Genomic DNA, 22,610 nt, shown 5'->3' with positions numbered 1-22,610 from the left:
AGCTGCCTCCGGCTGCATCAAGAACACAGTTTACTCTAAAGTGACAGGGGAATTTTCAATTTCCTAAAGCCCATTTCTTGTCAACACTGGCTGCTAAATATTTTATGCCCTCTGGCCCTGTGGCACCTTGGGGACATGCTTGCCGAGACCTTTCTGCCTGTCATTATAATGAAAAGAGGGCTTCTTGATGGGTGGGGAGGGAGGGTGGGAAAGGGGGAGCCTGGGAGGGAGAGGGAGAGGAAGGGGGGAGGAGGGAAGGACAAGTCTCTCCTACTCTCTCCTGTGCGCCCACGTGCACACAGCCACCCAGGAAAGAAGGCGAAAGAAGTGCGCTTGGAGTCACCGTGCGTGGGTGATGGTTCTGGACCAAGTACCTAGGCTGCTTTGATTTTACCTCCCTGTTAGGGATGGTCACGTGGAGGCTTCATTTCCCATCGCCAGAATGGAGGAAGGAGACTTTACTGTTGCTGAGGTCCCTCCAGCTCGCGCTTCTGTCACCCTGAGATGGAATCAAGCTCCCTCCCCTCTCCCCTGGAGCATCCCGTGCCTTAAAGCTCCCTGACTTGACTTCCTCATTGCAGAGTTATTTGCAAAAATGGATCATCAAATGGATGGAAAAAATGGCTGACTGGTGAACGGCACAGAGAGAGGGAGGGATTGGGGGTCTGGACACTTCACTTCTTAGCTCGGTCCACCAGTGACCACAGGTGTGATCTTCCTCAAGTTACATGAGCGCTTTGAACTTCTTTCCTCATATGTAGACGGTGCTAATAAATCTTATATGAGTAGTCGTGAGGATCAAACGAGACGACGCACAAGGAAATTCTTTGTAAATTACAAAGAGAATGAATACCTACAGCCCATTATTAGCTGCCAGACACTGTGTGGGGCTCTTATGTAATATTTATTACCCCCTTCTACATACGGGGAAAGAAGTTCAAAACGTTTTACATGATATCATGAAAAAATTTCCGTTCTGCACCCCTGAGGGAACATAGCACAGAGCTCTGCATTTAAAATCACATTTTCCTCCACCAAGCCTGTCTCCCCATCTATGACGGGGTATGTGATACCTACCTCGAGGGATTACTGTTGTTGTTCAGTCGCTAAGTCGTGTCCGACTCTTTGCGACTCCATGTGGGATTATGGTGACAGCTGACCAAGAAAAGTTGGCACACCCATCTCTGTGTCCCCATTTGTAAGCGTGCCTGCACACAGTACGTTCTCAGAAGTTCATTTTGGACTACGGACAGGGTGATATTGAGTGTCTGTGGTGGCCGCAGGCTGCAGAGTTGCGAATGAATGCCGGGTTCTGAGACGGTGTTCCGGACAGGTGGCACCGTCTCCCATTACGTCTCTACTCTGCCTCCCTCTATTTTCTCCTCCCACCTGGCCTTCAGTCCGAGCGGGTTCCCTGGTTCTCCCATTTGCATTCTTGCCTCTGAGCTGTTTCTCATTTCTCTGCCTCACCTCCCTGCTCCACCCAGCACAGCAGAGCAGCTGTGTGACTGTGATGGAGGAAGCTCTGAGAACTAAAGCCAGGCCCCTTCCCATACGCACGTATGAGAGTTCACGGCAATGTCAGAGAGCGTGGTGAAAAGAATCCCGTGCTTCGATTCGGATGAGGGTGGTGAGGACCAGGGGCAAGGAGATTTCAGTCCGGGATTTCTGAATTTAAGCGTGGATTTTTTCCCCCTCCACAGTATGCCAGCTGTCTTTCAAGCCTTTGATCTGGCTGCTTGGCAGCACCTCCAGCTAAAGCTACACGATTTTCCAACGTGTGGACTGAAATTTTTCGGCACCCCGTGCTGGCTGGTGGAGGGCCCATTTGGAGAACTGAAGAGACTTGGACGTAACATCCTCAGGCTGTGGCCGCTTCCTGACGGGGTAAATCAAGCTTGCTCACAGACCGGAGAGGGGAACCCTCGAGCCAGCAAGGGGAAGCCCGCCAAATTGGAAAGACGAGTGGCAGAGAACAGATTCCCACTCGGGAGCATAACAATCAGTAGCTGGTGCAGAAGGAAACCACACCAGCATCGGACGGGGAAGCGACACGGCTGTGGGACCCCCCCCACCCCCGCCCGCAGCAGCCCTGAGGTCCAGGGAAGGGGCTCGGCGACACGCTGGGAGCGGAGGTGGGCACGAGCTGGGAAGCCTCCCAGCCTCCGTCACCTGTTGAACCCAGGCAGCAGGTTGGCAGTGAGTGGCAAAGGGCCTGTATGCAGGCTTCCCTAGAAGTGAGGGGGTTTACAAAGCCAAGTGTGCCCACTGTTAACACCAACTCGAAATTTAATGCGATTTGAACCTCCTTCTATCTCTGGTTTTGCTAATCTTGACAAGATGGATATTCAATGATTCAGCGCCAGCCAGGTTCTACTAAAGGATTGAGCAATAAAGGACACATCCCTTCTCAAGTTGCTGTAGGACAAACGAGGGATGTTGAGTCTCTCTTGGGTCTACGCTGGGCTCCTGGAGCCCACTCGCTAAGGGCCAAACCCTGGTGTGGTAAGGTAAGTCCTTCCCTAACTGGCTCCAAAGCACACCTCCAGTTCCAACTCCTGCTGCTTCCTTCTAAGAACCATATGCTCAGTGTTCAATCTTCCAAAGTTCCTTGAATGTTTCTGGCCCATTAACATCTTTGTACCATTGCACATGCAGTTTCCATTGTGTGAAATGTCTCCTTTCTTCCTGTCACCCAACAAACTCCTATTCAACCTTCAAAAGCTGGCACAAATGTCACCTCCTCTGTGAAAGTAGGACTAGTAGCAATCACCTACAGAGTGCTGAGTGGTGCTCGGAGCCCTGCATACACTGTTTCCATATTCTCAAGGCAATCCTGCCAGGCCAACATCAATTATTTCTATTTTAGAGATATGAAAAGTGAGGCTCAGAGGACCTCAGCAACTTGTCTAAAGTTATACAGCTGGTGAGTGGCAAAGCTGAGATTCAATCAATCCATTAATGAATTAGTCAACAAACAAGTATTGGGTGTGCTCCTGTGTACCAGGCCCCCTGGTTACAGCAGAGGAAAAGATGGACAGAATTCCTGTCCTCACGTAGCTTACAGCCTAGGAGGAGAACAGACAGCGTTCAATATCTGTGACTTCACGAGGTTACGGATTTAAATTTACACTATGTGAGGCTCTCCTGCCTTCGAGGGCTAGATGGGGCAGATTTCTTCAGTCCTCTGGGTCTTCCTGTATCACCCACTTGTCACCTCTGATGGAGACCTTCCAGAGCCCCACACTGTGCTGGACCCATCTGAGTGTCCTTCATGCTCTTAAGAGGCCCTGCACCGAGAGTGTGCTTACAAGCCTTGTGCACTACAAAGACGAAAGGCCAGCAGGCGAGTCGGGTGCCCATGAGAGGACAAGCATTCTGACCCAGGGTCCCAGCGGACGAAGCCTTCTCCTTACCTGAGAGATATCCATCACAGAGTCGCAGCTCAGGGGCCGGGCCGAACTGAGATCGTTGGAGCCCAGCAGGGTGGAGATGACCCCATTCTGATCAATGCGTCTGATCATGGTGCCGTCCACGAAGTAGATCAGCCCCGACTTGTCCACCGTGATGCCTGGGGTGGAGAAGCCCAAATAGGAAGTTCAGTCTTAGAGGTGTTCATGGAAACATGCAGGCTGACGGGCACGTCTCCTCTGTGATTTGATTAGATCTTCCCCACGACATTCATCTCCTCTCTGAAGATGAGGAGACAGCTGCCTAGGGGCTTGCACAACAGGGATCAGCATCCAGGTCTTCAGATTCTCCAGGCCTCTGGTTGTTCTACCTTGCTGCCTCTGGAGATATTTACTTATCATCTCAGTCATCCACAAAATCTAGACTCATAACTGCTGGGAGTCAAGCACTAGATGTAGTGGCAAGGAGGAACATTTCAATGTCAAAATGGTGGACTATGTAAATTAACCTACTTCTGAAGACCTGAAATTATAAGCATCAAATCCCCTTGATGGCAATAATTTTTCTTTTCTTCCAGGACAATTATCCCTCACGCTTTTCTAGTCTATTACTATTTGATATTATTCTGTTCTAATTTTTAATTTCTTTGGCCATGCCATGTGGCTTGGCTTAGTTCCCTGACCAGGGATCGAACCAGGCTCCCTGCAGTGGAAGTGTAGAGTCCTAACTACTGGACCACCAGGGAGTTCTCTATTACTATTTTAGTCTCATTGGTTATTTTTGAATTATACAGCCTATGCTATCCAAAAGTCTACAAGCAATAAATGCTGGAGAGGGTGTGGAGAAAAGGGAACCCTCTTACACTGTTGGTGGGAATGCAAACTAGTACAGCCACTATGGAAAACAGTGTGGAGATTTCTTAAAAAACTGGAAATAGAACTGCCATATGACCCAGCAATCCTACTTATGGGTATACACACCGAGGAAACCAGATCTGAAAGAGACACGTGCACCCCAATGTTCATCGCAGCACTGTTTATAATAGCCAGGACATGGAAGCAACCTAGATGCCCATCAGCAGATGAATGGATAAGGAAGCTGTGGTATATATACACCATGGAATATTACTCAGCTGTTAAAAAGAATTCATTTGAATCAGTTCTAATGAGATGGATGAAACTGGAGCCCATTATACAGAGTGAAGTAAGCCAGAAAGATAAAGAACATTACAGCATACTAACACATATATATGGAATTTAGAAAGATGGTAACGATAACCCTATATGCAAAACAGAAAAAGAGACACAGAAGTACAGAACAGACTTTTGAACTCTGTGGGAGAAGGTGAGGGTGGGATTTTTCGAAAGAACAGCATGTATATTATCTATGGTGAAACAGATCACCAGCCCAGGTGAGATGCATGAGACAAATGCTCAGGCCTGGTGCACTGGGAGGACCCAGAGGAGTCGGGTGGAGAGGGAGGTGGGAGGGGGGATCGGGATGGGGAATACGTGTAACTCTATGGCTGATTCATGTCAATGTATGACAAAACCCACTGAAATGTTGTGAAGTAATTAGCCTCCAACTAATAAAATAAAAAAAAAAAAAAAGAATTATACAGCCTAAAAAAGAACCCTTTGGATTTGTGTAGGGAATATTGGTGAATTTCATGTCTAAAAAAGGCACAATGAATTATTCAACATTCATTTCCTCCATTTGCTAGAATATCCCACCTGCTGACTTTCTCCAGGGCCACCTGTGTGACCTTGGGCAAGTCACTAGATGTCCTTGCATTTGTTTTCTTAGTTATGAAATGAAAAGATTGTTCTAGATCTGTATTTCTCACTTTTGGATGTGTATGACAATCACCTGGGAGCTAGCTAAAATGCACTATTACCCCAGGTACCTGGTTCACAAAATCTCCAGTGCAGCCTGAACATCTACCTGTATTTTTGACCAGTATCCTGGGTGATAATGATGTAAAATGATATAAATCAAAGTTTGAGAAACACTCTAGTAAGTGAGGACTTCTTAACTAGTGATATGGATAAGAATCACCTGAAGAATCTTTAAATACATGTATTTATACACACACATCTGCTTGGTCTCACTCCCGGAAATACCATTAATAACTCACAGGGTGGCTGGGACTAGGACAAAGGCTCACGGGTGATACTGACACCACACGTCTAGAATCAGAGGAGTCAGACATACCCTATAGAAGTGTGAACCGCTGAGGGGTCCTGGGGCTGAGAGACAGACAGGGTGTGCACCTGAGGATCACACGGTCTAGATGAGGGGCACAGGAATGACTTTGGACTCAGGGAGCAACAGAAGCCAGGGCAGTTCACAGGGAAATAAAGGAGATTCTGGTCAGTTTCATCTTGTTTTCTCTGGGGGCAGGAACTGAAAGAAGGGGTCAGAAAAAGCTTCACAGAGGTGGAGACGTTGAAAGTTATAAAGCCTCGCAGTTATATAACCTTTGGGGTAGTCACTGCACTTCCAAGTCCCAGTTTTTTCATGGATAAAACGCATGGATAAAACATCTGACCTGTAATAGTTAGCCCGCAATTATTATAATGACTTAGAATTATGAGAACATGAAACCCACTCTGCTTGTTCTCAAGGGCCCACAGGTCTATGATCCATCAAGAGGGTGGGGTGAAGACAGCCAAGGGCCTCTGCGTGATGAACACCCACAGGAGCTGTGGCTCCTCCTGCCCGCTGCCTTAGGCTGCTCAGGGCTGGACAGTGATTTCACGTGGAGGACCGGCAGCCTTAGAGCGGGGGACGTCCTCCTTCTGTCCCTGCCTAGAATATAGACTCATTTCACTCTTTAAGCACAGGCGCTTAGGACAGGCGCTTTCTTGTCCGTGTGGCTGTGCTTGGTTCTTCTCCTCCATCTGCTGTGGGACTGATGAATGCTCCACGAACAACTGGGTTTCTTGTTTACAGAGTTGGCTGCACAGGCTAATAGAAGTGATGTGTGCCCTGATTAATGACTTCATTTTTTTTTCTCCTTTTGTTGTGCTAAATAGATGGACATCTTTTCTCCTCCCTGTTGCACAGTGTCTGCAAATCCTGGCACTCTTGTCATTTCTATCTGGGTTAATTACAGGCTTTGGGGCAACTTCCCTGTCACTACATTGGTGTGTGTGTGTGTGTGTGTGTGTGTGTGTGTGTGTGTGTGTGTGTGTGTGTGTGTGTGTGTGTGTGTGTGTGTGTGTGTGTGTGTGTGTGTGTGTGTGTGTGTGTGTGTGAGCGAAGGGTGGAGAACACACACATGTGGAGCAAATGAGAAAAGATCTTGAGAGAATAAAAATTCTCAGAAAAAAAAAAAACTTTTAATTTTAAGAGAATAGAACGTTGCCACCAAACGGGCTCTCACAGACCATTTAGCCCCAGCTGCACATTTACTAAAGGAAAACTGAGGCCCAGAAGAGGAGGCCCCAGAGCCGGGAGCTGCAGAGCAAAATCATAACGCAGGCTCCCTGAGTGCAAGCCCGGTATTCTTTCCACTCCAGGCTACTCTCTCAGTATTAGGAAATCGTAATTCAGAAGGAGATTAACCACAAGTGTCACAAAACTTACCCCATGGAGTTACTACCTGTGGTAGAGACAAATTAGGAATGATACATGATATTCTGTACATACAATATAACAGGAATAGGAATTACCATTTATGAGATGTTTATCATGTGCCTGGTACCACTGTCCTAAGCAAGTATTTACATTCTTCCTAACAGTTAATCTGGACTACAACTGCACAGTGTATTTCTCTTTAGAGGGGGAAAATGGGGCTCAGAGAGGTTAAACAACTCACCCAAAGTCACACAGCTATTAGGTGGCAATGGCAGTCGTGGTGTGGTTTAGTCATTAAGTCATGTCTGACTCTTTGTGACCCCATGGGCTGTAGCCCTCCAGGCTCCTCTGTCCATGGGATTTCCCAGGCAAGAGTACTGGGGTGGGTTGCCATCTCCTTCTCCAGGGGGTCTTCCCAACCCAGGAATCAAACCCGCATCTGCGTTGCAGGCAGATTCTTTACAGCTGAGCCACCAGGGGTTCCCATTAGGCAGCACTGTCTGAATTTAAATACAGGACTGCCTGACTTCACAAGTCTGCAGTTCACATTTGAAACCAAGCCCTGAAACCTGGCACTACTTAAGAAAACTATTGCTCATGACATTTTTATAGGACATCATATGAAACATATTAATTTTGACTCTCAGAACAATTCTAGGAGGTAGACACAGAAGATATTATTACTCCTATTTTATTGACAAGGACCCTGTGGCCTAGACACCATAGGTCACTGGCTTTAGGGCTTGCAGCACGCTGAACACGAGCTGATGGATGTCTGCTGACAACGATGGCTTCTCCTCCAAAAAGCCTTCCCAGTCTTCTGGGCACAGGGGCCTCCCTTGGCTCTGGACTCTCAATGCACAGTTCTTTCTTCTTGCACCCCAGGGAGCACTTCTGCTCCTCTCCCATCTCAGTGATTCACATTCAAGTTTTATTTTTCTGCTATAATGAACTTATCTATGTATGCACAGTGCACTGCATACTCAGCAAATACTTGCTGAATGAGTAAATGGAAGGTAATTGTGGGTGTGAAGAGGTCCAGTTTTTTGAAGGACTCAGAATTGAAACTTAAAAGTTAACCCATCCTATAGGACATGAACATGTGCAAAGATGATATACTACCACTTTTTCTTTAAATCAAACAATGACATGAAATGCAGCATATATATTCAACAGGAGGGGGCTGATAAATAACGGGACATCCATTGGGTGGAATACTATATAGCCATTAAAAGCAAATTCATAGAAGACTCTTTAATGACATGAAGAAATATTCGTGATATATCACTTAAAAAAAAGTAGGTTACTGAAACAGCTTGTTTAATGTGACTTAATTTGGTTTGTTTCTGGTGAGCATTAGTTATGCACAAACACTTAGAAAAAAGGCTAGTGGGAAAGACAGGAAATATTAACTGGGAATATTTCTGGCAGGTTGAATTATGACAGCTTAAACTTTCCTCTGTAGAGTTCTTAGCATTTTCCAACTTTTTTGCAATGATAAACAGGTTTACCTTTGGGAAATGGAGCTACCCCTATGAATGTTACTGAGAGAGTTTTGAAAGCAAAGCCTTACCCCTGGGGTTGGTAAGTGTGGCTTCCGTGGCTTTTCCACCATCCCCGCAGCGAGTGTCATCGAAGGGGAGGCACTGGTCACCTGTCCCCGCCACCACCTCAGAGTTCTTGACGAGGTCCTTCACCACCACTGTGGACTTGATCTTGAAGACCCGCCGGCTGGTGGTGTCCGAAAGGAAGACGGCCCCACTCATGGGGTCTGTGGTCAGGTAGTATTTGTGTGCTGGACTGTGACTGGAAAACAAGGACAGGCCAGTCGGTGAGCACTTTCCTCTTTCCTGACAGGCAGCCAGAGATACACAACTTGAGATTACGCCCAAAAGGGGACAATGTCCCTCTTCAGGGTAACGGATCCCCAATTTTTCTGACCTCTGCGGTTGGCCTTTCCTACGAGTGCAAGAGCTTCTTGTTGATGACTGTCATGCCCAGCCAACAGTTCGATGCCTGTGTTTTCTTTAAAAAGATTATCCGTGAGGCTGACCAAAGGTGGTCTGTAAATCCAGACCAGAGACACGAAAGGATCTGACTTTAAAAAACACTTCAAAACTAAACAAAGCAACACACAAGGTCTTCCCCCAAGCAGCTTTTATAACAGCTCCACCCCCATCCTGGGATGGACTGCTAAGGTTCCAGTCAGACTGGACTGCAGCCAGTGTCAACGGCGTCTTCCTTTGACACTCATGTTATACTTATCAGGGGCCCAGTAGTCTCCTTTCTGCAGCCAGACACAAATGAACTACAAGATTAGTCTGTAATTGGCAGCAACAGCCAGGCAAGAAGAAACAGAACAGGGGAGCTGTGCTGGTGATAACAGCCACAAAGAGCGAGATGCACTGACGGAGGAGAGGGAAGCTAGACGGGGACTGTACAGAGAGGTGACGCAGACAAGGCGGCATCTCCAGGCACAGCATCTCCAGGGACGGGGCAGGAAAAACTGCGCAGGCTCTGGGTTCAGATCAGTCTGGGTTCCATGTCTAGCTCTGTCACTTTGTGTGGTTCTGAAACCTGGGCAACTGACCTGGTCCCCTGAGCCTCAAGTTTTCTTCATCTGCAAAATGGGTGTGTGAACCTTGCTGGTATATTGGGAACATTAAATAAAATGTTATATAAATTATATGTGAAAAAGACTCAGCATAGTGCATGGCACGCAGTGCTGTGTGTGCTCTGCTTAGTCACTCAGCTGCGTCCAACTCATTGTGACCCCAGGGACTGTAGCCCGCCAGGCTCCTCTGTCCGTGGGGATTCTCCAGGCAAGAATACTGGAGTGGGTGGCCATGCCCTCCTCCAGGGGATCTTCCCGACCCAGGGAGCGAACCCAGGTCTCCCGCATTGCAGGCAGATTCTTTACCATCTGAGCCACCAGCGAAGCCCGCGGTAGGCACTTGATAATCATAATTATTATTTTAATTACTAGTCATTATGTCTGTTTTTGTCTTTGGGGAGGACTACAGAGTAGGTATCTCTTATTAAGCCTGAGCTTTGCTATCAGGGAGTAATGATTCACAACTTCTTCCCTGTCTAGGCCATTCCCTCACCACTTGTCATCAGCCATCCTGACAACTGGTCCCTCAGACAAAAAATATCCTCCCCTTCTCAGCCTGCTGAACTGCTATTCACTCTTCAGGGGTCAGCTCAAACGGCACCTTTTCTGTCAAACCTCCTGCAGCCTTTCTTCCCTATGCACTGAGACCCTTATCTTTCCGTATCTGGGTTACAGGATACAATGCTCTGGCTATTTACTTATGTATCTGCCTCCCAAAGTCTTCCCTGGTGGCTCAGGTGGTGAAGAATCAGCCTGAAGCTCTTTGTGTTGCAAAGAGTTCAACACACTTTCACTTTTCACTCTGTCTCCCCAGTCCTGTCACTACTTGATGGGGAGAGATGGGATTTTATTCTTTTCTGTGTTTCCAATGTTCAGCTTGATGCTTTTCTAGCCCGCAGCAGCCATTAAGAGAATGAGATCTCCATTTTTAGTTTATTTAAACAGTATTTTCAATCAAATTACTTAGCTTTCTTGTAACTTCTCTCTTAGGAGTGGTGGTAACAGGAGAGATGTCCTGTTTATCTGGACATGTCCCCTGTGACTTGCCCTATAACATGTGACAGATTTAATTTTCCCAGACGACACTGATTTTGGCTAAATAAAATGCAGTGACCTTAGATCCTACTCTGCAATGCAGGGGCAGCCTTGAGCTTTCTGATTCTTGATGACAGCTGGAGGTCAATTTTTCATTTCTTTTCGTATCACCCGTAATAAACAAGTGCTATTCACCAAGGCAGAATCTAGGTCCTTGAGGAATATGGGGGGTCCCTGTCCACTGAGAGGAGGCCCCCCATCCTGAGATTTTGGCTCATGTCTTCCTGCACCGACCCAGAGAGGTGCCATTTAGGTGATGTTTCTCAGATCGGTGAATTCCAGAAGAGGGTGGCATTTGGCAGACTGTTCAGTGGCCCCCTCTTTGTGCCCCAGAACAAATCTGAGGTTGGGGTTTCGTCAGGTAAGCATAAGGGAACGAGCCCCAGTTTTGAACTGAGAGAACGTGGGTTCTAGTTTCAACAGGCCACCTAAATGGTTCAAGCGGTGGGTTCCTCGGCTGTCAGACGATGGCGTCCCTGCCCTGCTTTGCTCACAGCCTTATCATCAGCTTCAAATGAAATGATCCAGCTCAACGGCCCTTTCGAGTTGGCAGAGCTCTTGGACAACCTTCCGCTAGCTTCTTCCTCAGGCCACATGCACTGGGAGTGGAACCTGGACCTCTCCCAGGAGCAGTGCCCCCAGTCCTGGGGGCAGAGCTGGGGATCCCCGGGCTGCTGGTACGGAAGCATCCGCTGCCATCTCTGGGCGCCTGCTTGTCCCAGACATGGTGCTAGCCTTTTATACGCACAACCTCCTTTTCATCACAAATAACCATAGTAGGCAGGTGCTTAAAAAAAAAAACAAAACTGCTTTAGAAACCTGAGATGAGAGATGTTTAGAAACCTGAAACTTGAGCAGGGCCAGAAAGTGCTAAGTGGCAGGATGGTATTTATCTCTGATCTGCTGGATGCCAGAGTCTGTGTTCGCTCCACTTCCCCGCGCTGCTCCTCAGCGCCTAGAAAGCTCCTCTGCCTTTCTCGCCCAGGGTGCCTGCTCGTCTCTGAGGACTTAGCTCCAACATCACCTCACCTGGAATGCCTACCTCTCCTGGATTCTGGGGTCCCTGCTTTCCCCTCCTTCTTCTGTTGTGTCTCCGCCAGACTCTCAGCACATTACACTTTCAGTGCCTCCAGCACCTTAAGACCCTTTTCTGCTTAGCTGTCTGATTCCTCAAGGACATCTTGGACTCTTTAGGGGCAGGGCCAGAGCCAGGCTTCAAATTCCTGCTGCTTAGCCCTGAGCTGGTACAGAGTCAGTGTTCCAGAAAGGCCTGCTGACTTTATGAATCAGTGAGTAAATGCCTATCGGCTTCTCTGGGATTACAGACAGGAAACACCCACTGCTAAGGATCGTAGGGTGATGGTTCTCAACATGGCTGCACATCAGATTCACCTGGAAAACTTTTTTCTTTTTTTAAAAAAAGCCTCACCCATCTGAAGGGCCTGGGCATCTGTCGCTTGAAGATCACTTGGTTGCTCCTGAGGCCCAGCTGGCTTTGGAAGAGCAGAGCTTTTCAAACTTTGATGTGCTCATGAATCACGTTAAAATGAAGATTTTGGCTCCGTAGTTCAGGGTGTGATCTGAGAGTCTGCGCTTCTAACGAGTTCTCAGGGGATGCTGATGTTGCTTAACTGTACCCGGAGGAGGTGGGCCTTCCTTAGAATACTTTGCAAACCATAGATGTGAGAGATGGGAGATGGCCTACCGCTGAGACTCCAGGCCCGGTGCTGTTGACAGAGACCCTGTCTGATCCGGTTCAGATCTCCAGTATCCTGGGCAGGGCTGGGCACAGAGCAGGCTCACAGTTCTGCTGCCAGAGTCTGGGCAAGAGTTCCTGGAGACCTGCATTCTTTCCTACTTCCTTAAACATAACCCTGGTACCTCTGGAAATTACACAAAATCTTAGGCGCTATAAAGTATTCACGGGGTTGCAAAGAGTCGGACATGACTGAGTGACTGAACTGAACTGATAGGGTATTAATCCTGAAGTAAATGAGCTGCAGTGGGCCTTACTCTGACCTCTATCTGGACAATGTGGGGAATTTCCTAGTAGGAGCTGTGAGTCCAGGAGTCTCTTGGCACCAAAGGCAACCTATCCCCTGCTTCTGAATGGGGATTTTCCCTCTCCTTCAGTATAAGACCTGCCTTGTGCAAAGGGGTGTCCTTTGACCACATTATGTAGTAGCCTTGGCAGACCTTGATCCACTGGTTCCTGGAACTAGTAGAAAGAGCTTGAGCACTAGAACCACACAGATAGGGGTTCAAATACCAGCCCCGTCACCCACGTGATAGGTGACCTTGGGCAAATTATTACTCTGAGCCTCAATTATTTTTCATCCGAGAAATAGGTATAATCATAGCTACTTCCAAGGGTTACTTTGAGGACAAAATTGTATGAAGGATGTAAACCTTGAGAATAGTGTCCGCTCCATTAAAAAATATAAAAGCCCAATTAATGGCAGCTGGTCACCTTGAGAAACCTCCAGAACATTTATGTTACTGCACAATGAAAAACACCAGTATGTCATACTTAATACTGTCTGTCTAACCTATTTTCTGAGGCAACTAAAGGCTCTCTTCGAGTTAACATAGTATGTGTAGCTGGGTTTGATGGAGATCTGAGTTCAGATGTACTTCTGAACAACAGACTTCAAACATTCCTCCATGAGCCTAGAAGAGAGCTCTGGGGGGAGGTGAGGATCCTTAATCCCTCAAGGAAGGCAGGGAAGACGATGCTCAAGGGAATGGGGGTCTCTCTGCTGAGCATGCTCAGTGTGGTGGGCTGAATTAAGGTTGTAAAGGCCAAAGAAGAGACACACACAGGCTAAGAGTCCTAGCCTGAGCCTCCAGTTCCTTGAAGCAGCTGGAACAGTAAATGCTAATAGACTAAGAGGATGGAATTTTAGAATTTCTTTATTCCATTTCTGGCATTTACTGATGGGAACACTAAAGCTCTGAGAGAGGGAGGGATTTGCCAATATCCAGGTGCCAGTTAAAATCAGAGCTGGAGCCCAGGTCTTCTCCCTCCTGACTGTCTTTGAAAACTGGAAGGCAGAAAGAAATTTCACTTTTCCCTTCTACTTTGGTTCACTTTCAAAACAGGTTTCAGCACCTGAGAAAACAATGAATCGGGAGAGGGCAGAACCCAGCTCTGAATTCACACCCCGGGTACATCACAAGGTCACTAAGAGCACAAACCAAAGGCACCAAAATCACGGCTCTCAATTTACAGATGATGCAGCTGGAAGCCTGAAAATCTGCGTGACCAGCCCAAGGCCACATAAATATGCAGCAAAGCTGGACAAGCACCCAGGCTTCTGAGTCTTGCCAGCTAGGTCCCCCGGTCTCCTAGCTGTGACCCAGGCAGTCACCACCACTGACTGGAGGTTTTAATGGGAAGTGCTAGTTTTCATCCAAGATCTTCATATGAAATGTACTGTGTTTTCTAAAAAACTGAACTTGAGGCACCTATCAGTTCATAGTTTAGTAACATCCGTACTAAATTCTTTGAATATCTCTCTTCTATTTCAGTGTCAGGAAAAATACTCCTCCTCTGAGAAGGGGGCATATTTTCCCATTTCTGGTAACGTAAACCCTGAAAACAATTATGCTTCTCTGTTTAATCTGACTGCTAGGAAGCTCAGAGTCTTATCTGATGTGTAATCACATATATGTGTTTTCTCCTTTTTTCTTTTGTTCCCAAATTCTATTTAATTTACTTTAATATATGTGTCTTTGGTTGCAAGAAGATTGAATTACTTTTCAGGACAGACAGCGACATAATCATCATCATCTAATTGTTATGATGATGATAATAGTACTAATAACAATAATAAAAATAATAACTCATTAGAGTGCCTGGCACAATGCTAGATACTTTATAAATATCCTCTGTATTCCTTACAACAATCTCCAAGGGAGATTTTATTATCTTCAAATTAGAAACTAACGCTCAGATAGATTTAAACAGTTTTTCAAGGTCACACAATTGAGAGCTTCGGTTTCCTCATCTGTAAATTGGATGTATCATGAAGAACTACTTCAAAGGTGGTCTGGGGGTGCGTTGGTATAATCTATGTAAGACGCTTAACCTGCTTTCTATTACACAGTAAGTGCCTTCTACATATTACTACTATCATCTTAAAAGAACATATATGATTGCCATGTTATTACTATAATTTTACAGACATGGACATAATCACTGTTGGACTGGGATCTGCCTGACTCTCTGCTGTCCTTATCTCAGTAAGTGCCTGCCCACATGCCAGTCTGATCTGCGCCCACACGGGTAACTGAGAGCCACACCGCACGTGCCACGGCTACTGCCAAGTCACCCAGACGTGTGTGAGGCGGGCGACTCTGAGGTGACCGTCCCGTAGGAGCTGGACGAGCGCCGCAGACCGGGGGCGTCGGTGTGTCTGACAAGGACCACTCCTGCTTGCTGCAGGGTCACCGGGAGCCTATGTAACAGAGCTACTCTGTGACAAAGTTCCTGTCTGGGGGCTGCTCCCTGTGGGCGGTGTTTACGATCTGAACATCCTCCCCCATTCTGTCTTTGCTGGCAGACCTCCTGGAGGGGTCCCTTGGTGTCCCAGCCTCCAAACCCAAGGCACCTGGAATGCCCAGAGACGGATGAATCTGAAGCCTGTCTTCTGCCAGGATCTCTGCCTGATTGAGTCCTTCTCACGGCGTTCCCACTGTGATCCTCCAAGTCACTCAACACAGTGGGGATAATCTCCTCCTTCATTCTCAGGATAATCAGACTAGGGTGTGCAAATTACTCTGCCAAGGTTAAAAATTTCCCCCTATTACTCAGCCTGTCATGTCCACAAACTACCAAAATAAATGCTGCGCTGTGCCAGAGATGAAAGGAGCTCAGGCTCTCCCTACCCGCCTTCACCATTATTAATGACTTTCTTTCACTGTAGCCGATGTACTCCCAATCAGATCCAATCACAGAGGAGTCATTTGCCATGGAGCGATCTGAAATTGACACGTGCAGCTTACCAGACAGCATGCAACAAGGCAGGGAGAGACAGGAAATTCTCCGCTGGTTGGCTTACCTATGTCTGAAATCTTTATTTCTGACAGAAGACAGGAGAGCAGGGAATAGAAGAAAGAATGAAGTGTTAGCAACAGGGTTAGAAGCATTATTAGCAGCCCGAAAACTTGACAGCAACGGTTCTGTACAATACTGTAATAAATAAAGACTTAGCAGCTCTGACACTGATATATTTCATATTGGATATTACTTGTCAGTGAGCTCACTTATAAGCAGCTACATATCGCAGAAGCGGCGTGGTTTCACCTGCACCAACACTGCTGACTCTAGCAGGAGAGGATGCAGTTGACCCGGGTGGCTGCTTGCACCAGGGCTAAGACGGAGGCTGACATGGTCGATTCCTCCCCTGCCCAGAGACGCGCTCTCAGAGATACACACGCTCACTGCTGTGTCTCTGTTTGTGTGCACGCTGCCCTACCGAGAGTGACCCAGACCTGCGTGGCCCACCACGCTCGTCCTCCTAATAGAACAGAGAATTGGAGCTACATTCTCCTTACAGGGGAGAAGGTGGTACAGAGAAACAGTCCTGGGAAAGAGGACGGGAAGGAAATATACTGAGATGATAACCTGTCAATAAATTATTTTTCCCCCCAATGTACTTTCCTCCTTTCTTCCTTACATACTATCCTCCATGATCTCTCTATAACTATGGCAGGGAGACAGGGAAAGTGGGGTCTTTTATTTAAAAGATGTGAAAATGGAAGTCCAGAGAGGGTAAGTGGTCCAGTTCTAGTTTCTCCGCCAAGGTGGGCTGACCCCTAGCCTATGGCTCTCTCTCCATGAAGGCACAGGAAAGAGAAAGACAATATGAGCAGTTAGTCGACTAAAGCAAATACACTCGAGGGTTCTCATTTCCCTGGCAGGTATCTATGCTGGTCAACCTCATAAAAGAGAGAAAAAAAAAAAATGGGCAGAGACTCTCCTGTCAATGGCCTGGTTCTCATTCCGCCTGATGTCTGATTTCCTATGAGTCTGCAGAATGTGAGCTTCTGCTTTTTTTTTTGACCAAAGACCCTCCGCTTCCTCTGTCCCTCCTCGGGTGGGGTGGGTGAACACTGCTCTTGTCTGCAGGGCTGTGACGGCTGTGGCCAGTCGGCCAGCCTTCCCCTCTTCTCCTGTGTGCCCTGCAGAGCGGGGCTCTCAGCGGGCACTCACCTCTGGGAATAAGTATACATGTCACTCAGCCAAGGTGGCCCCCACTGGGCCCCGTGACGACGCTTTGGCGAGGCAGAGCTGTGTGATGGCCTTCTGGGTTTGGGTCTGCCAAGCTGGACTCTGGGCAGGCTCCTTAAATTCCCTGAGTCTCCTTTATCTTATTTGTCAAGGGCAATAGTAAAAATTAACAGTAAATAATAGCAAAATAATCTTGCAGAGCGGTCATATTAACACCAGGCAAATTGAAGAGGCCTTGCAAGAGAGAGTTTCCTTTTCCCCTGGTTACTTCCCGGCTCAAGGGCCCATCCCGCTCACAGGGACTCCAGCCCAGGAGATGGGCAGATGGGCAGAGACTGTGAAACAGTCGTGAGAAACCCGGTACAGTTTCTCCTGAAAGGGAGGGTGGGGCTCCCCCATCTCCCACCAACCACAGCTCCCCTGGAATCCTGGATCCCAGGCTGTGACAGCGCCCTGCTTCTCAAGTGTCTCGTCTGAGGGGGTGTGGAGATGTCCATCACACCGGGCCCCTCCCTGTGCGGTGGGAGTGCCCGTGCTCCGTCCCTCATGGTCAGAATGGGGAAAGGCGACAGCTGGCTCTGTCGCATACACACACCCGAGGAGCAGCCCGTGGGCCTTCTCTCAGCACCGGGCCGCTGCAGAGAACCGCCCCCAACTCCTGATGTCTGTTAAGGAACAGGGCCAGGCTGGGTAACATTGGCACGGGGGCCTAGTTCATGATAATCACCCCTTGTCCTTTATTTTTTACATAAACTTTATATTTATTTATTTAATTTTTATTGGCATATAGTGATTTACAAAGTTGTCTTAACTTCAGATGTACAGCAAAGTGATTCAGAATCAAAAATAATCCCATTTAGATTCTTTCCTATTATACATAATTACAAGATATTGAGTGTAGTTCTCTGTGCTATACAGTAGGTCCTTGTTGGTTATCTATTTTATATATAACTGTGTATATATTTTAATCCCACGCTCCAATTTATCCCTTCCCTACTTTTTCTCTTTGATAACCATAAATTGGTTTTCTCTGAATATATTTGTTTTATAAATCTATTTTATCACTATTTTAGGTTCCACATATAAGTGATACCATATGATATTTGTCTTTGGTTTACTTCACTTAGAGTGATAATCTCTAGGTCTAGTCATGTTGCTGCAAATGACATTATTTCATTCTTTTTTAGGTCTAATATTCCATTGTGTGTGTGGTGTGTGTGTGTGTATGTATCTTCATCTAGTCCTCTGTCAATGGACACTTTGATTGCTTACATGTCTTCCTCTGTCAATGGACACTTTGATTGCTTACATGTCTTGATTATTGTAAATAGTGCTACTATGAACATTGGGGTACATTTATCTTTTTGAATTAGAATCTTCTCTGGATATATTCCCAAGAGGGAGATTGCTGGATCATACAGTAACTCTATTTTTAGTTTTTAAAGAACCTCCATACTGTTCTCCCTATTTGTTCCCTTGTCCTTTTAAAAAGACTCATGCGATGCATTTCAATGGGCTTGGTGCCAGGAAGCAGGAAGAAGACTGAAGGGCTTCCAAGGAGTCAAACTCAGTGGCTGGCCGCCTCCTCCATTATCTGGACAGCAAGGGTGCCTCCCCTTCCCCAAGGTAATTTGTCTGCACCTGTCCCGTGGAGAGCGGCATTGGCTGCCTCGGAGCCTCCAGCTCACAGCTCAGCCTCTGGGAAGCAACCAGGCAGGCTCCGTTCTGCCCCCTTCTCGGGCCAGTGGGTCCTGCCAGGTGGGCTCGCAGGGTGGCGAAGGGACATGCCAGGAACCGCGAGGGAGGCCTCACCGAACATACCTCAGCTCCAGGATGTTGGTGACGTTCCCGGAGGGGAAGATCCTTCGGATGTAGTTGAAATCTCCCACGTAGAGGCTGCCGTCGGCGCCGCACGTGAGGGCCACGGGGGCCAGGAGCTTGTTGCCGTCGGCGAGGCCGTTGCAGCTGGGACAGGAAATGCTCCTGCGGCGCCCATTGCCCATGATGCTCCCGATGACAGGCGGCTGCTGAGACACAAACTGGTTCTCCCCGTTTCCCTTGTGCAGGATGCCTGGGATGAGGGCAGAGGAGCGGAGTCACTGATGGGGCTGTGGGCGGCTCTCCCTGTGGCTGCAGGGTCACCCCGGTTTTGCAAAGGATGCCAGATCCCTGCCCACCGCTTCCAGACCCAGCTCCCAAGGCTGCCTCAGCCCGTAAGGAAACCCAGGCTGTCCTGGATAGGACACGCTGCTCTGCTGATAGGATTCCCATGACAAGGCTGTAAGACGGGTGCTGTTACCCTCCCGGTATTGACAGGGGACCCCTGACATCACATATTGACATATTGACATCACACAGATGATAGGAGAAGCACTTCTGAGTCCCGGCTCTGAACCATTCAGCTTCACCGCCTCTCAAATAAACTGTACACACCGCACGGGCCAAGTTTGTGTCTCCATCACAGCACAGAACTGTTTTTTTTAAAGGGTGCAATAGCTTTCTGTCTTAAAAAACCCGAAGTCACATACCTTATTTAAAAAAATAGTTTATTACTAAAAAGGTACGCATCATTGTATGCTTCAGCAAGTAGTGATTTTTTGTAGGTGGAGGCTCTTGCCTCGGTGTTAATGGCGCCGCACAGAATTCTTTATTGCACTTATCTGTTCTCTCTTTACAGTGAGACCATTTCAGGTGTGGAGACAATGTCCTTCCCCCTCTGTATCTCAGTGCCTAGCACAGAACCTGACATAGAGGAGATACTGAGAGATGTTCATAGAAATGCCTGAAGGAGACTCAGTCTAACCTAGCCCTGGACTTCATTCACCTCCAGACTTTTGTTTGCAGTTATTTTGGCTTTTCTGACACTCATGACCAAACCGAGTTCTAACTACTCACAGGTCAGTTTCTGGACACCTTGTTCTATCCCGTGGGATCTGTTTATCTGTTTCTGTGATAGCACCACATTACGGTTTTCCTAAGATAGCTTAACATCTGGCAAGTGCCTCTTTTTTGTTCTTATTATTTTAAAGAGTGCCACAGCTATTTATAAATCTTTAATTTTATTACAGACTTCAGAATGAGTTTGTCAATCCCTGCCCCGCAAACGCAGTGGCTTTGATGGGCATTCTTGCACCTACAGCTTAGGTAAGAGAGATCTGACATCATCACCATATTTACTTGTCCAATCCTGAAACACAGTCCCAGGGAGCTATCTAACATACAGCTCTGGGATTTCCCTGGTGGACCAGCAGTTAAGTGTCCGTCTGCCAGTGCAGGGGACAGAGGGTTCAATCCTTGGTCCGGGAGGATCCCACATGCTGCGAGGCAACTAAGTCCATGTTCCAAAACTACTGAGCCCATGAGCCTAGAGCCTGTGCTCTGCAACAAAAGAAGCCACCGTAATGAGAAGCCCGCGCATGGCAACAAAGAGCAGCCCCAGCTCGCCACAACTAGCGAGAGCCTGCAGGCAGCAACTCAGACCTACTGCAACCAAAAGGAAATAAATAATAAATAACCTTTAAAACGCAGATCTGACGGTGTCACTTCATGCTTTAAACCCTTCAGAGGCTTGAGATTTGCCTCTGGGTGGAGTCGAAAGTCCTAATCTTCCTACCTGGGACTCCAGCTGCTCAGGCCCCCGACTCCGGCTTTTGCTACTCCCTTCATTTCACCCTTTGCTCAAAGCACAATGATCCTTCTCTCCAGTCACTCCTCTTTTAGGCTTCAGTGCTTGGGCACAGACTGTGCTCTCTGCCCAGAATGTTCTTCCTGCTTGATATACACCGATAATGCTGGATACCCCTGGAGACCCCTGGAAGTTCCCTCCAAAGAGACAACCTGCTGAACCAAGAAGCTGAGTTACGGGCTTCTCTTCTGCACCCCCACAGTGTTCCCCGCTTCACCCTGTGACGGCACCATCCATGGCATGGTGTGCAAACTGCCTGAGACGTGTTTGTCTTGCCCAGAGCGTCAGCCCTTGAAGCCCTTCACTTCTGTATCCCCGGTGCTCAGCAGTGACAGTACAGAGCAGGTCGCCAAGGAGTATTTGTATTAAGCCTTCTGACCAGTGGATCACACGTGAGCCTGTGGAATTTGCCTGTGGTTTTGCCTCACAGCGAACAAAGCACATGAGACAAGTCTTACACCAGGGCCTGGCTCCTGGAATTCTACTAATCTGCTCACCGCTTTGGATGTTGAGGGCGTGGTGCTTGTCCAGGCTCCATCCTCCCAGCTTGGAAGCATCGATTTCATAGCCCTGCAGCACTGCTGTTCTTTTCTCCCACAGGATCAGATCTGGGCAGGATTCATACTCATAACCCACGGAAACTGTAGGGAAAAAAAGGCACAAAACGTACACGTGAGTAAAGCCTCTTCTTCTGCATGCAAGGCCCCTGCTTGTCTTTGGTTTGAAAACAAAGAAGGATCAGATTCCTAAGTGACAACTAGATCTATGTGCAACACTAGCCCAGGGAGGCTGAGGCTGAACGTCCTTTTTTGCAGAGCGATGGGACCTCATTGTGAAGCGAAAGTGTTAGTCGCTCAGTCATGTCTGACTCTTTGCGACCCCATGGACTCTAACCCACCAGGGTCCTCTCTGTCCAAGGAATTCTCCAGACAGGAATACTGGAGTGGATAGCCATTCCCTCTTTTAGGGGTATCTTCCCAACCCAGGGAACGAACCCATGTCTCCTGCTTTGCAGGCAGACTCTACCATCTGAGCCACAGGGTAAGACCTTGGTACATCATTAGGAAATGTTAAACAAATGTTCTAAATACTTTAAGGACCCACGTCAACGGATTCCAGGGAAATGGTCTTTAGTATGTAAAGTACTTTAGGTACTAAAGTCTTCATGCAGTGTTATTCATAATAGTGGAAAGTTGGAAGTAACCTAAAGGTTGAAAGGGGATGAGAGGTTGAGCAAAGCAAGTGCATCCACTCAAGGAATATGCAGCCACTGGGAACTGTGGTTATGAAGATCATGGGTGACATGGAAAGTGCTTAAGGGGTAATGCTGAGTTAAAGGACTGGTTATATATGGTACTAAATCTATGGTAAAAAAAACTATGCATGAAAAAAGAAAATAAATTTTAATGTTAAGAACTAGTTTTATTTGCTTACAGGATATGGATCACTTTATTTCTATTTTTTGGCCCATTTATCACATTTTTATTGATGAACATGGAAATACTTGAACAAGGAAAAAAAATTTTCAAAATCACTGATAATGAATACATGGAAAATGAGCTCCTCTAGGGTCCTCTGAAAGCTGGAAGTTGCTCTGAGGTCTCAAAACTTGAAAATCTCCAGTTTCACTTTTGTTTCATAGATGCAGGCCTCCTTAGGGGATCACTGTGGGGCAGGCTAACCATGGAGGGCTCCCCAAGGCTGGGTTTGCAAGAAGCCCTGTGACCGCCCTATGGAAAGGAACTGGCAGAGACAGGAGTGCCGTTTCTTCCAAGCATCTTTCTGGGCAGACACTTCTTTCCAGGGGGCAATACCCTGCCACACGCTCAAGATGGGAATTAACACCTGGGCAGCTCTTTAGAGCTTCCTTTAGGTGCCAGGAGAGACTGCTGGCTCCCCAGGGCAGGCGGAATGAACTGGAACGTGCTCCTGTGACCTCCTCCTGGTGTGACCGTGAGTCCCGCCAGGAGCCACACTCTGCTTCTTCC

General features: G+C 47.5%; 1 protein-coding gene across 1 annotated transcript in view; it reads right to left on the bottom strand.

The window, feature by feature from the left end:
* Positions 1-22,610, bottom strand: part of TENM4 (teneurin transmembrane protein 4) — a 257,467-nt gene that overhangs the window by 47,530 nt on the left and 187,327 nt on the right. Inside the window, exons 16-19 of the mRNA XM_065936475.1 lie at positions 21,120-21,263; positions 18,759-19,008; positions 8,567-8,799; positions 3,417-3,571 (exon numbers count right to left, since the gene is read on the bottom strand). Coding sequence (XP_065792547.1) covers positions 3,417-3,571; positions 8,567-8,799; positions 18,759-19,008; positions 21,120-21,263 — 782 coding nt within the window. The remainder of the gene's footprint in view (positions 1-3,416; positions 3,572-8,566; positions 8,800-18,758; positions 19,009-21,119; positions 21,264-22,610) is intronic.

The sequence above is a fragment of the Muntiacus reevesi genome, chromosome 5 (assembly GCF_963930625.1).
Source record: "Muntiacus reevesi chromosome 5, mMunRee1.1, whole genome shotgun sequence".
In the NCBI taxonomy this organism is placed as follows: Eukaryota; Metazoa; Chordata; class Mammalia; order Artiodactyla; family Cervidae; genus Muntiacus; species Muntiacus reevesi.
Note: the sequence above shows the minus strand (reverse complement) of the source record. Positions and strands in the feature narration are given on the sequence as shown.